General features: G+C 46.1%; 1 protein-coding gene across 1 annotated transcript in view; it reads right to left on the bottom strand.

Annotated features, from left to right (window-relative positions):
• The window catches only part of LOC148144297 (uncharacterized), a 44,651-nt gene extending 20,293 nt beyond the window's left edge, over nt 1-24,358 (bottom strand). Inside the window, exons 1-3 of the mRNA XM_087975316.1 lie at nt 24,309-24,358; nt 10,862-11,191; nt 3,462-3,566 (exon numbers count right to left, since the gene is read on the bottom strand). Coding sequence (XP_087831442.1) covers nt 3,462-3,566; nt 10,862-11,191; nt 24,309-24,358 — 485 coding nt within the window. The remainder of the gene's footprint in view (nt 1-3,461; nt 3,567-10,861; nt 11,192-24,308) is intronic.
• Between the last annotated feature and the right edge of the window lie 469 nt (nt 24,359-24,827).

The raw sequence follows: 24,827 nt of genomic DNA, 5'->3' as shown, positions 1-24,827 counted from the left end.
GAAGTGGTGGATGCACATTCAGATGCAACGTTTAAAAGACATTTGGATAAGTATATGAAGAGGCACGGTGCAGAGGGATATGGGCCAAACACTGGCAAGTGGCACCAGTTTAGTTTGAGAACGTAGGCAGCATGGAATAGTTGGACTGAAGGGTCCGTTTCTGTGCTGTCTAACGTAACTGTTCTGTCGTGGTCTTAAAACCATTTTCTTGCCTTCCACCTTCAACGTGGATACTGTACCTGCATCCAACACATAAACTATTCAAAATAAAAAAAAACACCTCCTGCGCACAAAGAAATCCACACTTTATTGTTCAAAAATCAGATGAACTCAGCCTTGAATATATTCAATGACCCCCTAACTGCAGGAAGACATCCCCACTTCTAATCTCAGTTCAGCTTGCTAATATACCACTTGCCTTGCTGCACCTGTCTGACAACTGGCATTGACTGATGTAGAAGGATGCTGCTAATCAAAGCACTGATCACACGGTGGTCTGGTGTCAGCTCAGATTTCAGGCCCCGATTTCTCTGTCCTGTGTTGATCCTCCTGTTCCCACAGACTAAGATGTCAGTCTGTTCTCAGCTCTGCTGGATTTCTGTTAAAGCTTTGACCCCGCCTTTTATAACTTCTGGAACGATAAAATATTCAATCAAGACCGAACCCACAATCTCCCAGCCTGTCAACCATCCTGATACAAGGTGCAGTCATAGCAGGGAATCAAACAAGAAAAAATGAAACAAAAATCATAAATAGGCGCACGTGCTTAATGTTTGTTCATGAGGAAGTAAACCAGGAATAGGGGTCTCTCAGGAATCTTACAGTGCCCTACTTGAGGAATTCTGTCACCCTTACATCTATTAGTACCCAGCTATGAATTACAACAACATTTACACCAACAGGAATAAAGCATCTGTTATCAAATAGACAGAGATATACAGCACGGACATGGACTTTTTCTCTATCCCATGCACACATGATAGATCATCCATGGTGGGAGTTTGTCTTTGTAGCATGATGTTTGCAAATACATTCTACTTTGCTCAAAGACTGCACAATCTGCAGGCAGTCAATACATGTAATATATTGTAAATTCCACTTTGAAAATAGATAATGGGCCCACTACCTTTTGGATGTGAGCATAAGTGGTATAGTAAGTAAGTTTGCTGATGACACCAAAATTGGAGGTGTAGTGGACAACGAAGGAGGTTACCTCAGATTACAATGGGATCTTGATCAGATGGGCCAACGGGCTGAGAAGTGGCAAGTGGAATCTAATTTAGGTAAATGTGAGGTGCTGCATTTTGGGAAAGCAAATCTTAGAAGGACTTGTACACTTAATGGTAAGGTCCGAGGGAGTGTTGCTGAACAAAAAGACCTTGGAGTGCAGGTTCACAGCTCTATGAAAGTGGAGTCGCAGGTCAATAGGATAGTGCAGATGGCATTTGGTTTGCTTTCCTTTATTGGTCAGAGTATTGGGAGTTGGGAGGTCATGTTACAGCTGTACAGTTGGAATATTGCATGCAATTCTGGTGTCCTTCCTATCAGAAAGCCCTATGCAATGTTTGTTTTTGTTTAGTGGGCGGCACGGTGGCACAGTGGTTAGCACTGCTGCCTCACAGCTCCAGAGACCTGGGTTCAATTCCCGCCTCAGGCGACTGACTGTGTGGGTTTCCTCTGGGTGCTCTGGTTTCCTCCCACAGTCCAAAGATGTGCAGGTCAGGTGAATTGGCCATGCTAAATTGCCCGTAGTGTTAGGTAAAGGGTAAATGTAGGGGGTATGGGTGGGTTGCGCTTCGGCGGGGCGGTGTGGACTTGTTGGACCGAAGGGCCTGTTTCCACACTGTAAGTAATCTAATTAATGATTGCTGCAACCTATTCTAAAATATGAAAGACTTAACAATCCAGGTTTGTTCAATATATCATTCAGTGGCAGGGCACTGTAATGTTTTCCTATAAATTCTGTGCCATATGATCTTATTGTCCACAATCACCTGATGAAGAAGCAGTGCTCCGAAGCTCGTGTTTCCAAATAAACTGTCGGACTTAGCCTGGTATTGTGAGATTTTTAACTTTGTCCAGGTTCAGATAGTGCCCAGGGATGTGCAGGTTAGGTGCATTAGTCAGGGGTAAATGTTGAGCAATAGGGGAATTGTGTGGGTGGGTTACCTTTCGGAGGATCGGTGTGTAGTCTTTGGGCCAGTTGGTCTGCTCCCACACTGTGGGGAGTCTCTGAAGGGGAAGGGATTTTTGTAAACTGTGCAAGGCAATGCAGGCGTAGTGTGGGGGCCTGCTGTTGGCCTTGCCCCGCCCTTTGATCCTTTCCCCTGTTGTGGAGTTGTCTAAAAAACAGCTACTCTTTCTCTGCCCTTTTTGCTGGGGGATGGATCTGAAGCTGTAACCATGTTGCGACACAAAATAAAAGGTAACCAGAACGTACTGCTGGGCTCAGGCTCTCATTGAAAGCTCCAAGCGGTTTTTGTTTTAAAGCTGCTCATTTCTTGCAGCCTTCTGCACTAAGTTTCCAATGTTGTGTATTAGATGGAGCAGTGAATGAGTAGCTGGTTTCGTTAGAAACTAAAACTTTTTCAGGAGTGCATCGTTTCATCGGCAGTTTACTGGCAGCACTGGGAAGTATGGGCTGTGTTCACTAGAAACGAGGTGGAGGTGCTGCTGTTGGACTAGGTGGGACTAGGTTTAAAAATCACAACACCAGGTTATAGTCCAACAGGTTTATTTGGAAGCATTAGCTTTCAGAGTGCTGCTCCTTCATCGGGTAGCTGTCGAACAGGATCATAAGACACAGAGTTAAGAGCAAAAGATCAGTGTCATGCAACTGATATGATATATTGACAAACGTAGATTGCTGTTAAGTCTTTCATCTTTTAGAATGGGTTGCAGGTTTTAGTTCATTAATGTGTACATCGCAGTACTACTATTAAGTCATATTCTCAAGATCACTTAAGGTCTTTTTAAAAAACAGGTGACATCTCAGTCCAGACAATGCATGAAAGGTGTGAGAATATCCCAATCTTAAATCGGACTGGTTCTATTTCCAAACTAGGAATTTGTAAAATATTACATGGATTGACTACCTTGCATTTTGTGCAAAATTGAATATATCTGCAAATATAATTCTGCAAATGCACCACATTGTTATATGTATGTGTGCAGCATGAGAGTGTGTGTAAGAGAGTATGTGTGCACATGCTTGGTAAAGTGAGTGTGATGGAGGAGAAGCCTGTGAAAGGGTGTGTGTGTTGGGGGGGCGTGTATGTGTGTATGTCTGAGAGAGAACATGTGTATAAATAAAAGGTGAGGGGTTGCATTTTGCCAAAATAAGGAAGGGCAGGACTTGTACAGAGGGATATGCTGGGGGGCGGGGGGGTTCAGATATATACTTCTTTGAAAGTTGCATCACTGGTTGGAAGGAAGCTTCAGAAGGCATTCAGCACACTTACCTTAATTGTTCACACCATTGAATAAAGCAGCTGGGACATAATGTTGAAGTTGTACAGGATGTTGGTGAAGCCACTTGTAGAGTACTGAGAACGCTTCTGGTGGCCCTGTAATAGGAAGAATTCTATTAGAAAGGGTTCAGTAAAGATTTACCAGGATGTTGCCAGGACTGGAGGGTTTGAGTTGTAAGGAGAGGCTGAGACACTTCACTGGAGCACAGGAGGTTGAGGGGTGACCTCATCTGAGATTTATAAAATCATGAGGGTTATAGGAAAGATGAACATCAAACACAGCGAGCAGCGTGCATGGTTATGTCGAGTGACAGGGGAAGAAATTGTGGCATTTGGACACTTTAAATCCATCAGGAACAGCATCTCCATAGAGCACACTGCGCATGTCAGGTGAGGTGCCGGAAGACTGGAGGTTAGCTAACGTGGTGCCACTGTTTAAGGGTGGTAAGGACAAGCCAGGGAACTATAGACCAGTGAGCCTGACATCGGTGGCGGGCAAGTTGTTGGAGGGAGTCCTGAGGGACAGGATGTACATGTGTTTGGAAAGGCAAGGACTGATTAGGGATAGTCAACATGGCTTTTTGTGTGGGAAATCATGTCTCAAATTTGGAGTTTTTTGAGGAAGTAAAGAGGATTGAGGAGGGCAGAGCGGTAGATGTGATACATATAGACTTCAGTAAGGCGTTCGACAAGGTTCCCCATGGGAGACTGATTAGCAAGATTAGATCTCATGGAATACAGGGAGAACTAGCCATTTGGATACAGAACTGGCTGAAAGGTAGAAGACAGAGGGTGGTGATGGAGGGTTGTTTTTCAGACTGGAGGCCTGTGACCAGTGGAGTGCCAGAAGGATCGGTGCTGGGCCCTCTACTTTTTGTCATTTACATTAATGATTTGGATGCGAGCATAAGAGGTACAGTTAGTAAGTTTGCAGATGACACCAAAATTGGAGGTGCAGTGGACAGTGAAGAGGGTTACCTCAGATTACAACAGGATCTTGACCAGATTGGCCAATGGGCTGAGAAGTGGCAGATGGAGTTTAATTCAGATAAATGTGAGGTACTGCATTTTGGGAAAGCAAATCTTAGCAGGACTTATACACTTAATGGTAAGGTCCTAGGGAGTGTTGCTGAACGAAAACACCTCAGAGTGCAGGTTCATATCTCCTTGAAACTGGCGTCGCAGATAGACAGAATAGTAAAAGTGGTGTTTGGTATGCTTTCCTTTATTGGTCAGAGTATTGAGTACAGAGGTTGGGAGGTCATGTGGCGGCTGTACAGGACATTGGTTAGGCCACTGTTGCAATATTTAAGAGGCATTTGGATGGGTACATGAATAGGAAGGGTTTGGAGGGATATGGGCCAAATGCTGGCAGGCGGGACTAGATTGGGATGGGATATCTGGTCGGCATGGACGGGTTGGACCGAAGGGTCTGTTTCCATGCTGGTTCAGCAAAAGCCATTCATGCTCTTCGCTGTCTGCAAAAACGGTGCAAACCCTTCTTCAAATAGACCAATGAGAAGCCAATTGTTGACTTGCAGCAACTGAAGAAAGTGAGTGAATCCAGGGAGGGGACAGAGTCGGGAAACGTTGGTCCAGGTCTGTATCTCAATTGGCAAACACATGGCAAATGCAGTCCCACAGTGTGAAGTTATAGTCTCAGTTACGAACAAATAACTGCTGAAAGGAGGTGCGTTGTTTAAATGGTGACATATTGGGATGTGGAGAAAGTGAGGACTGCAGATGCTGGAGGTGACAGTTGAAAAGTGTGGCACTGGAAAAGCACAGCAGATCAGACAGCATCCAAGAAGCAGGAGAATCAACGTTTCAGGCATGAGCCCTTCCTCAGGAATGATGTGTGGATGTAAAAAGTGGCCTCAGCATCCTTCCACACCAGTCTCTGCCAGTTGTCAGACGGGTGCAGCAAGCAATCAGCAAGAGGAAATGAGTTCAGAAGTCTCTGCAGTTAGGGGGTCATTGAATATATTCAAGGCTGAGTTCGTCTGATTTTAGAACAAGAAAGAAGTGGATGTTTCTGGGGGAAGGCAAGTAAAATGATTTTAAGACCAGTACAGAACAGTTAAAGGGTCATACAGCACTGAAACAGACCCTTCAGCCCAACTAGTCCATGCTGACTATATTCACAAACTAAACTAGTCCCACCTACCTGTGTTTGGACCATATCCCCCTGAACCTTTCCTATTCATGTACTTATCCAAATGTCTTTTAAACGTTGTTACACAACCAGCATCCACTATTTCCTCTGGGCATTTATTCCACACACAAACCACTCTGTTTACAAAAAAGGTGCTCCTCATCTCTTATTAAAATCTTTCTCCTCTCACCTTAATTTGCAGCCTAATCTTGAAATGACATGCCGTTCACCTTATCTATGCCCCTCATGGTTTTGGAAACCTCTATAAAGAGAACAAAGAACCTTACAGCACAGGAACAGGCCCTTCAGCCCTCCAAGGCTATGCTGATCGAGATTCTCTATCTAAACCTGCCGTCTATTTTCTAAGGATCTGTATCCCTTTGCTCCCTGCCGATTCATGTATCTGTCTAGATACATCTTAAATGATGCTATCGATCCCACCCCTACTGCCTCCACTGCATTTGAGGCACCCACCACCCTCTGCATAAAGAACTTTCCATGTAGATCTCCCTCAAACATTTCCCCTCTCACTTTGAACTCGTGACTCCTATAATTAAGTCTTCCCCTATGGGGGAAAAAAAATTCTTCCTATCTACCCCTGTCTACATGCCTCATGGTTTTATAGGCCTCAATCAAGACCCCTCCTCAACCTCCTTATTTCCAATGAAAATACTCCTAATCTACTCAACCTCTCCTCATAGTTAGCGCTCTCCATAACAGGCAAAATCCTGGTGAACCTCCTCTGCACCCTCTCCAAAGCATCCACATCCTTTGGGAAATCTGGCGACCGGAATTGTACAGCAGTATTCCAAATGTGGCCGAACCAAAATCTTATATAACTTTAACATGACCTGCCAGCTCTTGTACTCAATACTCCGTCCGATGATGGAAAGCATGTTGTATGCTGCCTCAACCACTCTACTGACAGGCATTGCCATCTTCAGAGAACAATAGATCTGAACACCCAGATCTCTCTGTACATCAATTTCCCCCAGGACCTTCCCATTTAATGTATAGTTTGCTCTCGAATTGCACCTTCCAAAATGCATCACCTCGCATTTGTCTGGATTAAACTCCATTTCTCTTCCCAACTCTCCAATCTATATTCTGCAGTATCATCTGACAGTCCCCTTCACTATCTGATATTCCATCAATCTGAATGTCATCTGCAAACTTGCTAATGAGGCACCCGACACCTTCACCTTTCAACCTCCTGTGCTCCAGTGAAAAAAGTCCCAGCCTAACCTTCAATAGGTGTGAATTCTGTCTGGGTCCCAATGTCGAGTCAGCCTGACATTTTGGATAGAAAAGCTCTGCATTTAAATTACGTTCTTGAGAAAGTTACTGAAAACAGGTTCTGGGATTAACATACCAAAGAACAGAACCCCATTCTAAAAGATGGAAGATTTAATCTAAATTGTTTAATGTATCACATCTCCATGACACTGGACTCCTTTGGCTATAAATTGTGTGATCATGATCTTATTCTCCACAACCACCTGACAAAAGAGCAGAACTCGAAAAGCTAGTGCTTTCATGTTATGGCAGTAGCGGGAGGTGTGGGCTGTATTCACTAGAAACAATGAAGCAGTTAGATACCACACATTTGAGGGGGAAGGGTGTATTACATGACCTCCCAACTCCTATACTGAATGCTCTGAGCAATGAAGGAAAGCAAACTAAACGCCTTCTTCATTATTCTATCTACCTGAGACTCCACTTTCAAGGAACTATGAACCTGCACTCCAAGGTCTCTTTATTCTGCAACATTCCCCTAACTGCATCAGTCCTGCCTGGATTGCTTGACCAAAATGCAAACCTCAGACTTCTCTAAATTAAACTCCAACTGACACTCCTCGGCTCATCAGCCGATCCCAAAAATTCTAATTTATAGTGAACTCTCTTTCCTCTATTATTACCTAGAAGTGGAAAATCTCCATCCCACACTCTCTCCGTCTGTTTTCACTTTGTTGAAAGTGGAAGAATGGGATTGAGAAACTGATCAGCTATGATTGAATGGTATGAGCAGACCTGGTGGTCTAATTTCTGCTCCTATGTCTTGTGGTCTCTTGCTGTCCTGGACACCGTGAGAGAGAATTGGGACCAGCATTGAACCGATCATGACTGGATATGGATCTACCTGTATCTAGGTGGATGGGCTGGGACTTTTTCACTGGAGCATAGGAGGTGGAGATGTGACCTTATCAAGGTTTATAAAATCATGAGGGGAGAGATGAGGTGAATGATAGGTGTCCTTCCCCTAGGCTGGGGGTTTCAAGATGAGGGAGCAAATTTTGAATATGAGAGGAGAAAGAGATTTTAAAAAGACTTGAAGGGCACAATTTTTTTTATATTCAGTTCACGTGTGGACTAAATGTCCAGAGGAAGTGGTGGATGCAGGTACAGTTACAAGGTTTAAAAGACATTTGGATAATTACATGATTAGGAAATGTTCAGAAGGGTATGGGCCAAAACACTGCATGTGGGACTGGTTTAGCTGGTGAACATAGTCAGCATGGACTAGTTGGACTGAAGGGTCTGTTTCTGTGCTGTATAGTTCTGTAACTCGGTTCTGTACTTGTCTCAAGACCATTTTCTTGCCTTCCCCATAAACATCCACATAAACATCAGATGAACTCAGCCTTGAATATATTCAATGACCTGAAAATGTGTTGCTGGAACAGCACAGCAGGTCAGGCAGCATGCAGGGAACAGGAGAATCGACGTTTCGGGCATAAGCCCTTCTTTAGGAATCAAACGTCGATTCTCCTGTTCCCTGGATGCTGCCTGACCTGCTGCGCTGTTCCAGCAACACATTTTCAGCTCTGATCTCCAGCATTGGCAGACCTCACTTTCTCCTCGTATATTCAATGACCCCCTAACTGCAGGAAGACATCCCCGCTTCTGAACTCAATTCCTCTTGCTAATACACCACTTGCCTTGCTCATTGCCTGCTGCACCTGTCTGACAACTGGCACAGATGGACACTGATGCCCCTCTGAACATCCACGCATCATTCTTGATGAAGGGCTTGCGCCCAAAACCTCGACTGTCCTACTGCTCCGATGCTGCTTGACCTACTGTGCTTTTCCAGCACCACACTTTTTGACTCTAATCTCCAGCATCCCCAGTCCTCACTTTCTCCACATCCCAATATATCACCATTTAAACAATATACCTTTCTACTTTTTTTCACAGCAAAGGCTGTAACTTTACATTGGGGTACTGTATTTGCCAACTGTGGCCTTCTCTACGTCAGGGAGCACGAGCGTAAACTTGGGGAACGGTTCGCCGAGCATCGCAGCCAGGTCTGCAGAGGCCGACCGGACCTCCCAGTCACCACCCATTTTCATTCCCCTTCGCATTCCCTTTCTGACATGACCATTTTTGGCCCCATCCATTGCCACAACAAACCAAAGCGCAAATTGGAGGAACAACATCTCATCTTCCACCTGAGCAGTCCACAGCCCGAAGGACTCAGCAGTGAGTTCTCCAAATTCAAATAACCTCCCTTCCCATCCCAAACTCCCTTCCGAGCCCTTGCCCCTCCACCCCCCTGCCACCAACTAGGTTCCTTCCTCGCATTCACCAACCAGGTCGTACCCTCTACCTATCTACACCTGTCCCCACTTCATCACCCTGCCCTCAGCATACCCTTGTTCTGCAGCTCTCCCTATACTCACCCCCAGTCCTGAACAAGGGTTACACCTGAAACGTCGACTTTTCCACCTCCTGATACTGCCTGGCTTGCTGCATTCTTCCAGACTCCTGCCTGTCTGTTTTGCCAATTGAGACACAGGCATGGACTAACTTTTCTAGACTCTATCCCCTCGCTGGATTCATTCCCATTCCTTTCAGTTGCTCCAAGTCAACAATTGAACCCCAGAATGAAACGTAAATGGAAAAGGGGGTGAGAAAAGAGAGTGCTGTACTCACAGATGTTGGACAGAGGAAGGAAGTTGCAGTCTGAGGTGAAGCTCAATCTTCATTCAGTGTGAGAGGAGGAGCAGGACCTTAAGAAGCTCATGGTCCACCTTCCGCATTCAGACAATAGGGGAGCTCCAATTGGCATGAGGACAAGTCTCCTTCTGGTCCTCCAGTGCTCCTTATTCGCCCATCAAAAGTAGGTCTCGCCCCTTTTCTGCCGACAGCGAGGAACATGCCCAATGTTTTGGTGACTCCGGCAAACATGTGCCCTGCTTGTTGACACTGAGGAGTGTACACAATATGCTCTGTAGCAATGCTGATGTTATTGACAGATTTTAAGTGGCCATATGCCTCAGAGAACAAAAAGGATTAGAGCCATAATTTGTTTTACACTATGTGTCTCGATATTTTATTGCTTTTGCATTTGTCTGGCTGCTCAATGTTTTTATGTCTTTTCCTCAGTGTTGGGGTGAAGTTCACAACTAGAGGGCATAGGTTTAGGGTGAGAGCAGAAAGATATAAAAGGTACCGAAGGGGCAACGTTTCCATGCAGAGGGTGGTGCTTGTATGGAATGAACTGCCAGAGGAAGTAGTGGAAGCCGGTATAATTACAGCATTTAAAAGGCATCTGGATGGGTATATGAATAGAAAGGATTTAGAGGGATATGAGCCAAGTGCTGACAAATGTGACGAGATTAATTTATGATATTTGGCTGGCATGGACAGGTTGCACCAAATGGGTATGTTTCCATGCTTTACATCTCTATGACTCTAAATAATAAAAAGTATATTTTCCAAGTAACAAACTATACCCAGTTAAAAATCACACAACACCAGGTTATAGTCCAACAGGTTTAATTGGAAGCACACTAGCTTTCGGAGCGATGCTACTTCATCAGCTGATTAAACCTGTTGGACTATAACCTGGTGTGGTGTGAATTTTAACTTTGTACATCCCTATCCAACACTGGCATCTCCAAATCATAACTATACCATATTAACAAGGTTTAGTACACCACACACTTGACCAACCATTCTCAACAGATCCTGCCCCTTCAATGCCTGAGGAACATATACATGCTGGTGCATAATCTCCTTCACTAGTATTTACACACTACCCTCAGCAAAGGGCAAACAGCACAAGGATTAAACAAACAGTGAGGGGGAAACAGCACAAGGATTAAAACAAACAGTGAGGGGGAAACAGCACAAGCGCCAGTAAAAGCAGATGGAAAGTGAGTGTAAAATGTCACTATGACAGGACAGGCCCCACATTCCTTCCCCTCCGTCCCCCCACAACCTGCCTCACCTTTCACCTCCCGGGCCCAGTACCTTCCAGGTGGCCCCATAGTTGACACAGGGGCCGCCCCACGACCAGTAGAACTCCACCACCCAGGCGGCCGACGAGTTCCCAAACAGGCCCTTAACCCCATCCGCCTCCAGAATGCTCACCGGCTCCTGCCTGCTGTACAGCCGGCCGGTGTGGCCGTGACACAGCAGCTGCGCCAGGAAGGCGGCGGTGCCCAGTGACGGGTGTCTGCCCCGGGCCACACGGCGCCATTTTCCTAACGGCCGCCCTCCCGCCGCTTCCCCGCTCGAGCGACTTCTCCTCCCAACCGCCTTCGCCCCCGCGTGACGTCTGCACGGGGGGATGGGCGGGGCCGGGGGAGCCTCACCGTCACCAAGCAACAGCCACCTCGCGCTACAACTGCTCATTCACAAAAACAAACTCTCCTGTCTCGCTCTGCAGCTGCAGGGGGGACACTGCCACGTTTCCAGGAGCCCTGTCTACATTGGGAAAGCTCACGGCTCAATTTAAACAGATATTCCGACATCTAACGGAACGGCGTCATATCTAAAGTGAGCAATCTGCATTTTAAAAGGGATGTGGACATTTTAACGGGTATTTCTGCAAATAAAGAGGTTTAAATGGACAAGATTACATTTCAAAGGGATGTGCCACATTCAAAGGGATATCTTCATATGTAAAGTGACGCAGTTATATCTAAATGAATCTACATTTCGAAGAGACGTTGCCCTATTTATCAGTAGAGACAATAGGTGTGCATTCTGTCTGTGTCCCAATGTTGAGTCAGACTGACATTTTTCTTAGAAAAGCTCTGCATTTAAATTACAATCTTGAGAAGGTAAGTTATAGATTCGGGTGTAGGTTAGGGAGAATTGGCCGTGCTAAGTTACCCATAGTGACCAGGGATGTACAGGTTAGGGTGGCTTGGCCATGGGAAATACGCAGTAAGGGGTTGAGTATGGGTGGGATACTGTTCAGAGGGCCAGAGAGGAATCGATGGGCTGAATGGCCCGCTTCCACATTGTCGGAATTCGATGACCCTCCCCACCAAAGGAGCATTTTATCTGCATCTATCCTGTCAAGCCCCTTTCAGAATTCTACCGGTTTCAATAAAGGTTTCCAGCACAGAAACAGACACTTCGGTCCAATTCGTCCATGCCGACCAGGATTCCAAACTAAACCAGTCCCACTTGCCTGCATTTGGCCCATATCCCTCTAACCTTTCCATTCATGTACCCATCCAAATGCTGTTTCAATGTTGTCACTGTACCTGCATCTACCACATCCTCAGCAAGTTAATTCCACGTGGAAATCACCCTCTTTCAAAATGTTGCCCCTCCGGTTCCTTTTAAATCTCTCTCCTCACATTAAAAAAAATGCCCCCTAGTTTTGAGCTCGCCGACGCTAAGCAAGAGCCCTTTGTTATTCACCTTACCTCCAATCCTCATGATTTTATCAATCTCAATGAGGTCACCCCCCCCCCCAACTTCCTGTGCTCCAGTGAATAAAGTCCCAGCCTCTCCTTATAACCTCAAACCCTCCAGTCCTTACAACATCCTGGTAAATCTTTATTTAACCCTCTCTAATAGTATTCTTCCTATTACAGGGCCAACAGAACTGTACTGAGTACTCGAAAAGTGTTACATATTAATGAACCAAAGCCCACACCCATTCTAAGAGATGAAGACTATCTAAGTTTGTTCAATATATTCTATCAGTTGCATGACACTGATGTTTTGATATAAGTTCTGTGTCTTATGATGCTGTTCCATGAGGCTTATGTGTTGATAAAGCAAGATGGAACAGATGAGGACAGGAATCACGTAGGAAGGATTTAAAGAGAGAGTTAAGAAGAGCAAAGAGAGGACAGGAGCAGCCTTTAGCAAATAGAATACAGGAAATCGCTCAAGCTTTCTATAGATATGTGAGGAATAAAAGGATGATTAGGGTAGGAATAGGGCCAGTCAAAGACAGAAGTGAGAAGTTGAGCATGGACCCTGTATCGGTGTTCACTCAGGAAAAGAATGAGGTACGAGATATTAGACTATAAAGGATCGAGGTTAGTTACACACAGGTGTTATCAATTTGAGAAGGAGTGAAAGTAGACAAGTCCCCTGGGCTGGATGGGATTTATCCGAGGATTCTCTGGGAAGCTAGGGAGGAGATAGCAGAGCCTTTGGCTTTGATATTTGAGTCGTTATTGTCTACGGGTTTAGTACCCGAGGACTGGAGAATTGCAAATATTGTGCCCTTGTTCAAGTAGGGCAGCAGAGATGACCCAGGTAATTATAGACCAGTGAGCCTTACATCTATTGTAGAAAAGATTTTGGAAAGGATTATAAGAGAAGATTTAAAATCATCTAGTAAGCAACAATTTGATTTCAGATAGTCAACATGGTTTCGTGGAGGGCAGGTCACGTCTCACAAATCTCATTGAGTTCTTTGAGAAGGTGACCAAGCATGTAGATGAGGGTAGGGCAGTTGATGTGGTATACTTGGACTTCAGTAAAGCCTTTGATAAGGTTCCACATGGTAGGCTGATGGAGAAAATGCAGAGGCATTGAATTGAGGGTGATTTAGCAGTTTGGATTAGAAACTGGAAGAAGGCAGCGAGTGGTGGTTGATGGAAAATATTCAGTCTGGAGTCCGATGACTAGTTTCGGGACCACTGCTGTTTGTCATTTTTATAACTGACTTAGACACAGGCATAGGTGGATGGATTAGTAAATTTGCAGACGACACTAAAGTCGGTGGAGTACTGGACAGTTTGGAAGAATGTTACAGGTTGCAGGGGGAAATTTGGATAAACTGCAGAATTAGGCCGAGAGGTGGCAAATGGAGTTCAATGCAGCTAAATGCGAGGTGATGCACTTTGGGAAGAATAACAGGATGGCAGAGTACTTGGTCAATGTAAAGATTCTTGGTAGTGTGGATGTGCAGAGGGATCTTGGAGTCCATGTGCGTAGATCCCTGAAAGTTGCCACCCAGGTGGATAGTGCTGTGAAGAAGGCATACGGTGTGTTAGGTTTCATTGGTAGAGGGATTGAGTTCCGGAACCGCAATATCATGCTGCAACTATACAAAACGCTGGTGCGGCCACACTTGGAATATTGTGTATAGTTCTGGTCCCCATATTTCAGGAAGGATGTGGGAAGCATTGGATACGGTGCAGAGGAGATTTACCAGGATGTTGCCTGGTCTGGAGGGAAGGTGGTATGAGGAAAGGCTGAGAGACTTGGGCCTTTTCTCATTGGAAAGGCGGCGGCTAAGGGGGGATTTGATAGAGACATACAAGATGATCAGAGGATTAGATAGGGTAGACAGAGAAAGACGTTTTCCTAGGATGATCACGTCAACGTGTACGAGGAGGCATAACTACAAATTGAGGGGGGATAGCTTTAAGACAGATGTCAGAGACAAGTTCTTTACACAGAGTGGTAAGGGAGCGGAATGCCCTACCTGCTAAGGTAGTCAACTCAGCCACATTAGGGAGATTTAAACAATCCTTACATAAGTGCATGGATGATTTTGGGATAGTGTAGGGGGACGAGAATAGTTCACAGGTCGACGCAACATCGAGGGCCGAAGGGCCTGTTCTGTGCTGGATTGTTCTATGTTCTTTGTTCTAAACTTAGTGCAGGAGGCTGAAAGAAATGAGCAGTTTTAAAACAAAAACTTCTTGGAGCTCAAAGCTTTCAATGAGAGTCTGAGCCCGGTGGTAAGTTCAGGTCAACTTTATTGCAACCCAACTTTGTTACAGCTTCAGATCCCCCCAGCAAAAAGGCAGAGAAAAAAGTAGTTGTTTTTGACCAGCTCAAGGTCAAAGTGCACACACCACACCTCCCCTTGTCCGACCCCCCCCCCCTCACTGTCTTTACTATTGGCCAGCAGCAAGTTGTCCCTTTGTAATTGGATCCTTGGTAAAGCCGTAACCTGGAGGAAGTATTGCCTAACTCAGCAATTTCAACCCATACCTTGTCTCCAAGTAAGTTTCTCCCCGCTCCTTTGCCAGGAAGGGGCAGTGTAGAGTCAACCAGACTGCTGTGGGTCTGGAGTCACGTGTAGGCCAGACCGGGTAAAGGGTGCAGCTGGAACGACTGAGTGAATCCTTTCCCACAATGGCGGTTCCCTTCCCTAACAAGGGAGAGTGTGAATCAGATGGGGGCTTTCTCCCCCGCACCACCCCCTCCCTGAAACGGTCTCATCGTTAGATTCCCAACTCCACATTTCTGACCGAATACCAATTCTGCCATCTGTCGGGGGGGGATTCAAACCCGAAGTCCCTGGAACTGGGTTGATAGTCCAATCGATAATGGCACTCAGCCGTAACTCCTTCAATCCCCCTGCGATGGCACGTGAACTCGCTGGTGGCTCCGCAGGTGGGAGGAGCGGGTGAAGCCCTTGCCGCACTGAGAGCAAGTGAACGGCCTCTCCCCGGTGTGGATCCGCTGGTGGGTCACCAGGTTGGAGGAATCACTAAAGGCCTTGCCACACTCGGGGCAGCTGAAGGGTCTCTCCCCTGTGTGGATCCGCTGGTGACTCCGCAGGTTGGAGGAGCAGGTGAAGCCCTTCCCGCACTGAGAGCAGGTGAACGGCCTCTCCCCCGTGTGGAGACGCTGGTGGATCAGCAGAGTGGAGGAATTGCTGAATGCCTTCCGGCACAGAGCAGGCAAAGGGCCTCTCCTCAGTGTGGATCCGCTGGTGCCTCATCAGGGAGGCGATGTCGGTAAAGGCCTTCCCACACTCGGGGCAGCTGAAGGGCCTCTCCCCTGTGTGCGCCCGCTGGTGCCTCATCAGGGAGGAGACGTCGGTATAGGCCTTCCCGCATTCAGGGCAGCTGAAGGGCCTCTCCCCCGTGTGGACGCGCCGGTGGCTCCGCAGGGTGGAGGAATAACTGAAGGCCTTCCCACACTCAGGGCAGCTGAAGGGCCTTTCCCCTGTGTGGATCCGCTGGTGCCTCATCAGGGAGGAGACATCGGTGAAGGCCTTCCCACACTCGGGACAGCTGAAGGGCCTCTCCCCTGTGTGGATCCGCTGGTGCCTCAGCAGGGCGGAGACGTCGGTAAAGGCCTTCCCGCACTCTGGGCAGCTGAAGGGCCTCTCTCCTGTGTGGACATGCTGGTGGCTCAGCAGGGTGGAGGAATACCTGAAGCCCTTCCCACACTCTGGGCAGCTGAAGGGCCTTTCCCCAGTGTGATCCTACTGGTGGGCCAACAGGTGGGAGGAATGTCTGAAGGCCTTCCCGCAGTCGGTGCAGGAGAATGGCCTGACCCCAGTGTGACTGCGCCGATGAGTCTCCAGGGCAGACGGGACATGGAAGCCTTTCCCACAGTCACCACACTTCCACGGTTTCTCCATGGGGTGGGATTCCTCAGGTTTCTCCATGGCCACAGCTTCAGCTGCACACAAACACGTGTAGAGCCCCTCCGTGCCGTGAAATCCCCTTTCCAGGCCGTATAACAGTTTCAGGCTCCACACACAGTGCGCGGCAACAGTGGGGTCTCTCGTCCAGTCCCACTGATGCTGAAAACGTCCTCAAACAGGAACCAAAAAGCGTTGATCCCTCTCACAGAAATCACAGTCAAAAATCGTTGCGGTCCCGATGGATTGAGTGACTGTCAGACATTGACATCAAAGTGAGGACTGCAGACGCTGGACAGTCAGTCGAAAAGCAGAGGAGGTCAGGCAGCATCCGAGGAGCAGGAGCGTCAATGTTTCGAGCGTAAGCCCTTCATTTGTTGATTTTGAAACTTCAGTCTTCAGATTTTCAAATACTCTGCAAAAAGGGATTACAAAAGGGATCATCAGTGCAGGGTAGAAATTCAGAAAAAGCAATTCTACTTTCTGTGGAATATTCTTTTGTTATTCCACAAAATTGAAAGCACCATCCCACTCTCTCTCTCCCTCTGCTCTAACTAATTCCCCTGAAGGTGCTGATTCAGGATCTTACAGGGGCAGAAAAAGCAAAAACATCAAGACTGACATCTCTCTGAATTTTGGATACCTCCACCTGAAAGTTAATATCTTTCACAACACTGGGATCCTGCTGAGAGTGAGCAGGTCTGATTTTGGGAAGCAAAAAAAAAGTGTCAATTCAGGGTAAACCTGCAACGCAGCTTCTTGAGGAAGGACCAGACACGAAATGGTTAACGACCCCAGGAAGGTGGGAGCAAAATGAGACATCAAGGCATTAACACCGACACACTTCAGTCAAACTCTTCTCCTGCTTCCAGTCAGGAGAAAGTGAGGACTGCAGATGCTGGAGATCAGAGCTGAAAATGTGTTGCTGGAAAAGCGCAGAAGGGCTCATGCCCGAAACGTCAATTCTCCTGCTCCTTGGATGCTGCCTGACCTGCTGCGCTTTTCCAACAACACATTTTCAGCTGCTTCCAGTCAGGGCAAAACATGCTCTGAAAGTTCAGCCTTGGAATGGCCCCTTCCAGGTTTTACTTCCCACCCATATGGTGGTCACAGTCGCAGGGCGCTCAGCTTGGGTCCAACTGCACCGTTGTAAATTGATTGACCGCACCAATCAAAAGGGGGGAAGAGGAGGAGAGAATCCTGGAATCCCAACAAAGGGAGTGGACCCTGTCCAGTTGGGTTTTTGAATCTTGCTGTTGTTCAAATGTTAATCTTATTACAGATACTTGAACTATGAGGAGGGACATGTGGGGGATCGCTATCTTCTCACCTTTCTGATCACGTACAACATCCTGATGGGGAAAGCCACTAAGCATCGATGTGATTAGGAATGATCAGAGATTATCCACCACCTATGCCGAGGAGATGTCATCCAGTGCACCGGACCAGACGCCTTTGACGTGTGGAACGTAATGAAGATTGATTATTGCAATGGACTCTTACATCAGAAAGACCAGATGGTCCATCTGGACAGTAGAAATCAGTGGGAGTTATGTCTTTTTGATTTTACCTGCAGATGAAAGCCTAGTGAGGATAAAAGTGATCAACCCCGTTATTATGGTAAATATTTTAAGGGCACCCAGGAACACCATCACTTTTTGTAGGACGGACCGACTCGAGAAAAGGGAAGCCTGATAGGCGAAACTCCTCAATCCACAAACAACTTATTTATACAGGCCCACAGAACGCTCTTCACCCCAGAGGCAATAGTATGTTACTCCTCTCTATCGGGAGATGACTTACTTGCCCCGTCGCCAGTCCCCGATTCCATTCTATTCATCAGACTCCCTACTGCCGACCCTCCGCAGAGAAATACAGTATCACTTTCCAACACCATATGAGCCTCGTGCTACCTGTTTGCTGACATCTTTTCACTCTACTGCATGGTCATATGAGAATTGCTTTAATGGAACCGGCTATGGGTGTGCAATTGTTCATGTTCCACATAACATCACCTGCCTACTTGAGACCTGTCACGCCCACTCGTGTAAGACAAAAGGAACCTTATACCTCCTGCCCATGTACAAAGATGGCTTGCGTTCCACCGGCTGGGGAACAACAGGCCTTATGCGTCCTAAGTAACTATCCCCATCTCTATGTACACACCCAGAACGGAACTATTCCCTTGTGCATTTATAGGTCTTTTCTCATTTCAGAATGTGATACTGTCACCACAACCATGTGCAATAGAGTTAAGGGTGAGCATAATGGGAACAGAATTCTGAGGACCATTGTCTACCAGATGTACAGCACAGAAATAGTCCCTTCGGTCCAACTCATCCATGCCGATCAGATATCCTCAATCACTAGTCCCATTTGACAGCACTTGGCCCATATCCCTCTAAACCCTTTCTATTCATATACCCAGCGAGATGCCTTTTAAATGCTGGAATTGTACCAGCCTCCACCACTTCCTCTGGCAGCTCATTCCTTACATGCGCCGCCCTCTGAATACAAGAGTAGCCCCTTAGGGCCCTTTTAAATCTCCCCCCAACCCTAAACCTATTACCCTCTAGTTCTGGACTCCCCCATTCCAGGGAAACACCTTGTCTATTTATCCTGTCCATGCCACTCATGATTTTATAGAAATCTGTAGGGTCTCCCCTCAGCCTTTGGTACTCAAGGGAAAACAGCCCCATCCTGATCAGCTCAAACCCTGACAACATCCTTGCCAATCTTTTCTTAACCCTTTCAAGTTTCACAACATCCATGACTCTATGACATCCTTCCTACAGCAGAGAGACCAGTACTGCACACAATATTCCAAATGTGGCCTAACCAATGTCCTGTACAGCTGCAACATAATCTCCCAAATCCTGTACTCAGACGATTGGGAAAGTTTTCAAAGCCACAAAAGACAACCGGAAAAACATTGAGGTATTAACACCCGGCGGGGGGGGGGGGGGGGGGGGGAGTGGAGAAGGGAAAGGAAGCCAAAAGTGCTGGAGCCAAGGCAGAGAAAGAACAGAGGGTGCACAGCCGGCTTGAAGCTGCATTTGCTGTACTTATACCTGTTGCATTTACTTGTGGAAATCGGGTGCATTTTGAAAAGGAAAACAGAAAAGATATCTACTCCTCCCAATCTCTGTCCTCCTCACCTGGTAACTAACTCCCATACCTGAGTTGACAGGGTCTGCTCCCGCCCTGGATTCACTCCCGTTGCTACAAGTGAACAGATTTTCCCGCCCCAGGATTAGCCCAGACGGAGGGATTTTCATTCATTCGGTGTCACTTCCGCGTTGTGACGTCATGAAAGTAGCGGATGGGCGGGGCCAAGCCGGGCGCACGCACTGCGCCTGCGCTGTCCTGCACCGTTTGCAAATATCCCTTCGCTTCAGAGAATCCCCACAGTGTGGGAGCAGGCCACTCGGCCCAACGAGTCCACACCGACCCTCTGAAGGGGAACCCACCCAGACCCATTCCCCTACCGCTCTACATTACCCCGACAAATATACCTAACCTGCACATCCCTGGGCACTATGGCCAATCCCAATCAAGGCCAGTGAGCAATGTAGTGATGTGGGAAATGAACATCACAGAATGATGGAGACAAGGAGAGTAAATGTACCAGCAATTAAAACTGGATTGCAAAGATCATAAAAAATGTAAACCGAAAACAGTGTGTCTGCATGTGTGCTGCACTGTTACAAAAGTGAATGAATTGACTGCACACATTGAAGAGGATAATTATGATCTGAGACTCCTTACAGAGACATAGCTTCAGGATGACAAGGATTGGATCTTGAATATCGACGGGGTAGTCAAACGGGAAGCTAGGTGAAGGTAGAGGGTTGGCATTGCAAATCAAAACACTGATCACAGTAATCCGGTGTCAGGTTGGATTTCAGGTCCTGGTTTCTCTGTCCTCTGTTGATCTCCCTGTTCCCACAGAGTAAGATGTTGATCTGTTCTCAGCTCTGCTGAAGTTTTGATTCCCCAACACTCCCCCCCCAACCCCTTTACACCTTCCAGAACAATACAACATTCAGTCAATCGAAACCCAATCCACTATCTCCCAGCCTGACAACCGACCAGACACAGAGCGTACCAGGGAATCAAACAAGAAAAGTGAAACAAAAAAATAAAAATAAATAGGTGCTCATGCTTAATGTTTGTCAATAGGAAGTAAACCAGAAATAGGGGTCTCCCAGGATTCTGATAGTGCCCTATTTGAGGAATTCTCTTTGCTTTATATCTAACTATTAGTACCCAGCTATGACTTACAACAATATTTATGCCAACAGAAATAAAGCATCTGTTACCAAATAGACAGAGATACACAGCACGGAAATAAACGTTTTAGCTGTAAGCACACACAAGTCCATGGGGGTGAATTTGCATTTGCAGAATTACATTTTCAGATAAATTCTATTTTGCTCAAAAATGCACAATCTGCAAGCTGTCAGAACGTTGTATTTTATAAATTCCTACTTTAGAAACAGAACTAGTCAGATTCAAGGTGGGGATAAAGACAGACTCTGACTTTTAACGCATTGTCTGAGCTGAGATTGGATTCAATTCCCTACAGTACGGAAACAGGCCCAACAGGTCCACACCAACCCTCCAAACAGTAACCCACCAGGCCCCATTCCCCATATTTACCCCTGACCAATGCATGTAACACACTGGGCAATTTAAGCATGGCCAATTCACCTAACCTGCATATTTTTGGATTGTGGGAGGAAACCAGAGCACCTGGAGAAATCTCATGCAGACACGGGGAGAATGTGCAAACTCCACACAGACTGTGGCCAGTGGCTGGAATTGAACCTGGGTCCCAAGTGCTGTGAGGCAGAATTAAGAACCACTGAGCCACAATGCCGCCCAGATGTTGTTACCTTTTGTTATAAAACCTTGTGTTATCGAGATTTACATATGAATGATAGTTGCAACCCACTGTAAAAGATGAAAGAGGTAACAATCCAGGTTTGTTCAATATATCATTTCAGTGGCAGGACACTTTAATCTTCTTCCATAAATTCTCTGCCTTATGACCTTATACTCCACAACCACCTGATGATGGAGCAGTGCTCCGAAAGCTAGTACTTCCAAATAAACCCATTGGGCTATAATCTGGTGTTGTGATGTTTAACTTTGTCCAGGTTAGGGTGGATTGACCATGTTAAATTACCCAGTGTTCAGTGTTGCGTAATTTCGGTTGGATTGGCTGTGCTAAATTACCCATGGTGTCCAGGTAGGTGCAGGTTAGAGTGGATTCGCTATGCTAAATTACCCACAGTGCTCAGTGATGTGCAGATGAGGTGGGTTAGCTATGGGAAATAGTTTCACAGTAATAAAAGCAGGAGTCAGCCATTTTGCCCATCTAGCCTGCCCCATTCTTCATTGGGATCATGGCCGATCTATCCATCGTCTCAGCTCCTCCTCGCAGCATTGCCCCAAATACCCTTAATTCCCCAACCATGCGAAAACCCATTTTGAATATACTTAATGAAGAGAATTCCATAGATTCACTACACTCCAGGAAAAGCAGTAGTCCTCACTTTCCCCTCCTCATCTCTGTCCTAAATCTACTCCCCTTAGTCTGGAGGTCTGGTCTCACCCACCAGCAGCAATGACTGGATAGGGTACGGCTTCATCCCCACAGTGCAATGAATTCCCACTTTCCACCAAAATCCGGGATGTACTCACTCACTTAGTCGCTATCTCACAAATGCAAGATTTCATTGTAACTTCTTCTGCTCCCAGTAAGGACAAAACATCTTTGAAAGCTGCTCTGAAAGTCCAGTCTTCACAACCACACTTCTGCTTTCGCCAAAGATGATTAGTGTCATACAGCACAGAAACAGACCCTTTGGTCCAATTCATCTGATCAGATTTCCAAAACTAATCTAGTCTCATTTGTCTGCATATGGCCCATATCCCTCTGAACCCTTCCTATTCATATTCCCATCCAGATGCTTTTTAAAATGTTGTAATTGTACCAGCCACAACCACTCCCTCTGGCAGCTCGTTCCATACATGCATCACTCTCTGCGTGAAGTTGCCCCTCAGATCCCTTTGAAATCATTCCCCTCTCACCTCAAACAGGGTAGGACTCCCCTACCCTGGGGAAAACACCTTGGGTATTCACCATATCCATGCCTCTTACAAACGTCTATGAGGTCACCCCTCAGATTCTGATGCTTCAGGTGAAGATCTAAAATTTGAATTTAGGTTATTGTCAGACGCAACAAGTATATGCAGATTTTTACTAACCACAAAATGGCTTTTCAATTTAAAACAATACAACAAAATCGCTGAGAATAATGATTGAACTCTGAACTTGTCCTGCTGTTTTGCAGAATTAAGCTAAAATCCAAAGATAAGAGGACAATGGAGTCTACTTAAAATGAACTCTGACACATTAATTGACCATTCGAACAAACCTTGAGCTGCTACCATGCATGATGATTTACGTAATTAAGACTCCTTTCCCAGGAAATATCATTGGATTAGCCTGCTGTAAATCATGTCACCTTATTATATTTGATTGGTATTTTCTTGTAATTAAGGCTGTACTGTGTCTTAAAAAAACTTAAATAAATAATGTGTAATTTTTGAATGTACTTGCACAACTTCACCATGGAACACAGCTTTAACCGCTGTGTTGCTGGACAGAATTGTGTCAAGATGCCTCATTAAACTGATAACCTTGCTTTGTACAGACGCATTCCATTGATTCTTTAGACTGATCTCGAACCAAAAGGCTCCTTAAGAGGGGTCTAGATCTTCACTCTGGATAAGTTAGTCTGGCCAATTAACCCTAACCTGCACATTCCTGGGCACTAGAGGTAATTTAGCATGACCAATCCATTCCTGGACACGATGTGTAATTTAGCACAGCCAATTCACACAAACCTGCCCCTCCCTAGACACAGTGAGCACTTTAGCATGGTCAATCCACCCTAACCTGTACAAAGTTAAAAAAAAACACACACCCAGGTTATCGTCCAACAGGTTTATTTGGAATGACCAGCATTTGGAGTGCTGCTCCTTCATCAGGTGGTTGTGGAGAATAACATCATAAGGCATAGAATTTATAGAAAAACAGTAGTGTCCTGCCACTGAAATGATATATTGAACAAACCTGGATTGTTAAGCCTTTCATATTTCAGAATGGGTTGCAGGTATCATTAATATGTAAATCCCAGAACTTCCTGTAAGACACTTTCTTGAGATAACTTAAGGTTTTATAACAAAAGGTGTCATCTCAACTTAGACAATGCATTAAAGGTGTGAGGTTTGAGTCTGTCTGTATCCCAATCTTGAATCAGACTGGTTGTATTTCCTAAAGTGGAATTTACAAAATATTACTGGATTGACTGCCTGCGTGAACTGCCGAGTCTCATCCACCAGCTGAAATAACTGGATAAGGTAGGGCTTCATCCCCATAGTGCAATGAATTCCCATTTTTTGCCAAAATCGCAGATGTACTCCCTTTACTCAATTGCTATCTCACAAATGCAAGATTTCATTGTATTCTTCTGCTCCCAGTAAGGGCAAAACATCTTCGAAAGCTGCTCTGAAAGTCTAGTCTTCACAACCACACTTCTGCTTTCATCAAAGACGATTAAGAGCCATACAGCATGGAAACAGACCCTGAGGCCCAACTTGTCCATGATGACCAGATATCCAAAATTAATCTAGTCCTGTTTGCCAGCATGTGACCCACACAGTTTCAAACCGTCCCAATTCATGTACCCAGCCAGATGCATTTTAAATATAATTGTACCAGCCTCCACCAATTCCTCTGGCAGCTCGTTCCACGCATGCACAACTGTCTATGTGAAAAAGTTGTCCTTCACGTCTCTTTTAAATCATTCCCCTCTCACCTCAAACATATGTCCTCTAGCTTTGGAGTCCCCTACTCGAGGGAAATTCCTGATGAAGGGCTTTTGCCCGAAACGTCGATTTTCCTGCTTCTCGGATGCTGCCTGACCTGTTGTGCTTTTCCAGCACGACTCTGATCTAACCTCTGGTTTCCAGCATCTGCAGTCCTCCATTTTGCCTAGGTCGAACCCTCTACCTGTCTACATCTATCCCCACTTCACCAACCAGCACACCCTTTATCTGCATCGCCCCCTAAACCCATCCCCCTGCATCGCCCCCTAAACCCATCCCCAATCCTGAAGAAGGGTTACACCTGAAACGTTGACTTCTCCACCTCCTGATACTGCCTGGCTTGCTGTGTTCTTCCAGCCACCTACCTGTGTATTTTGCCAATAGAGACACAGACCTGGCGCAACGTTTCCAGAGTCTGTCCGCATCCCGACTCACTCTCTTTCCTTTTAGTTGCTGCAAGTCAACAACTGAATCCCAGAATGAAAAAATAAATGGAAAAGGTGGCAAGAGAAGAGTGCCGTACTCATAGATAATGGACAGAGGAAGGAATGTGCAGTCTGGGATGAAGCTCAATGTTCATTCAGACACGAGCAGCAGCTTCAGAACCTCATGGTCCAACTTCTGCATTCAGACAATGGGGTGCCTCTCATTGGCAGGAGGACAAATGTCCTTCCGGTCCTCCTGTGCTCCCTATTGGTCAATC

This window comes from Chiloscyllium plagiosum, unplaced genomic scaffold (genome assembly GCF_037043375.1).
Source record: "Chiloscyllium plagiosum isolate Xiang-an unplaced genomic scaffold, Cpla_swu_hap1 HiC_scaffold_27, whole genome shotgun sequence".
NCBI classification, from domain to species: domain Eukaryota; kingdom Metazoa; phylum Chordata; class Chondrichthyes; order Orectolobiformes; family Hemiscylliidae; genus Chiloscyllium; species Chiloscyllium plagiosum.
The sequence above is the reverse complement of the archived record's forward strand: the minus strand, read 5'-3'. Positions and strand labels throughout refer to the sequence as shown.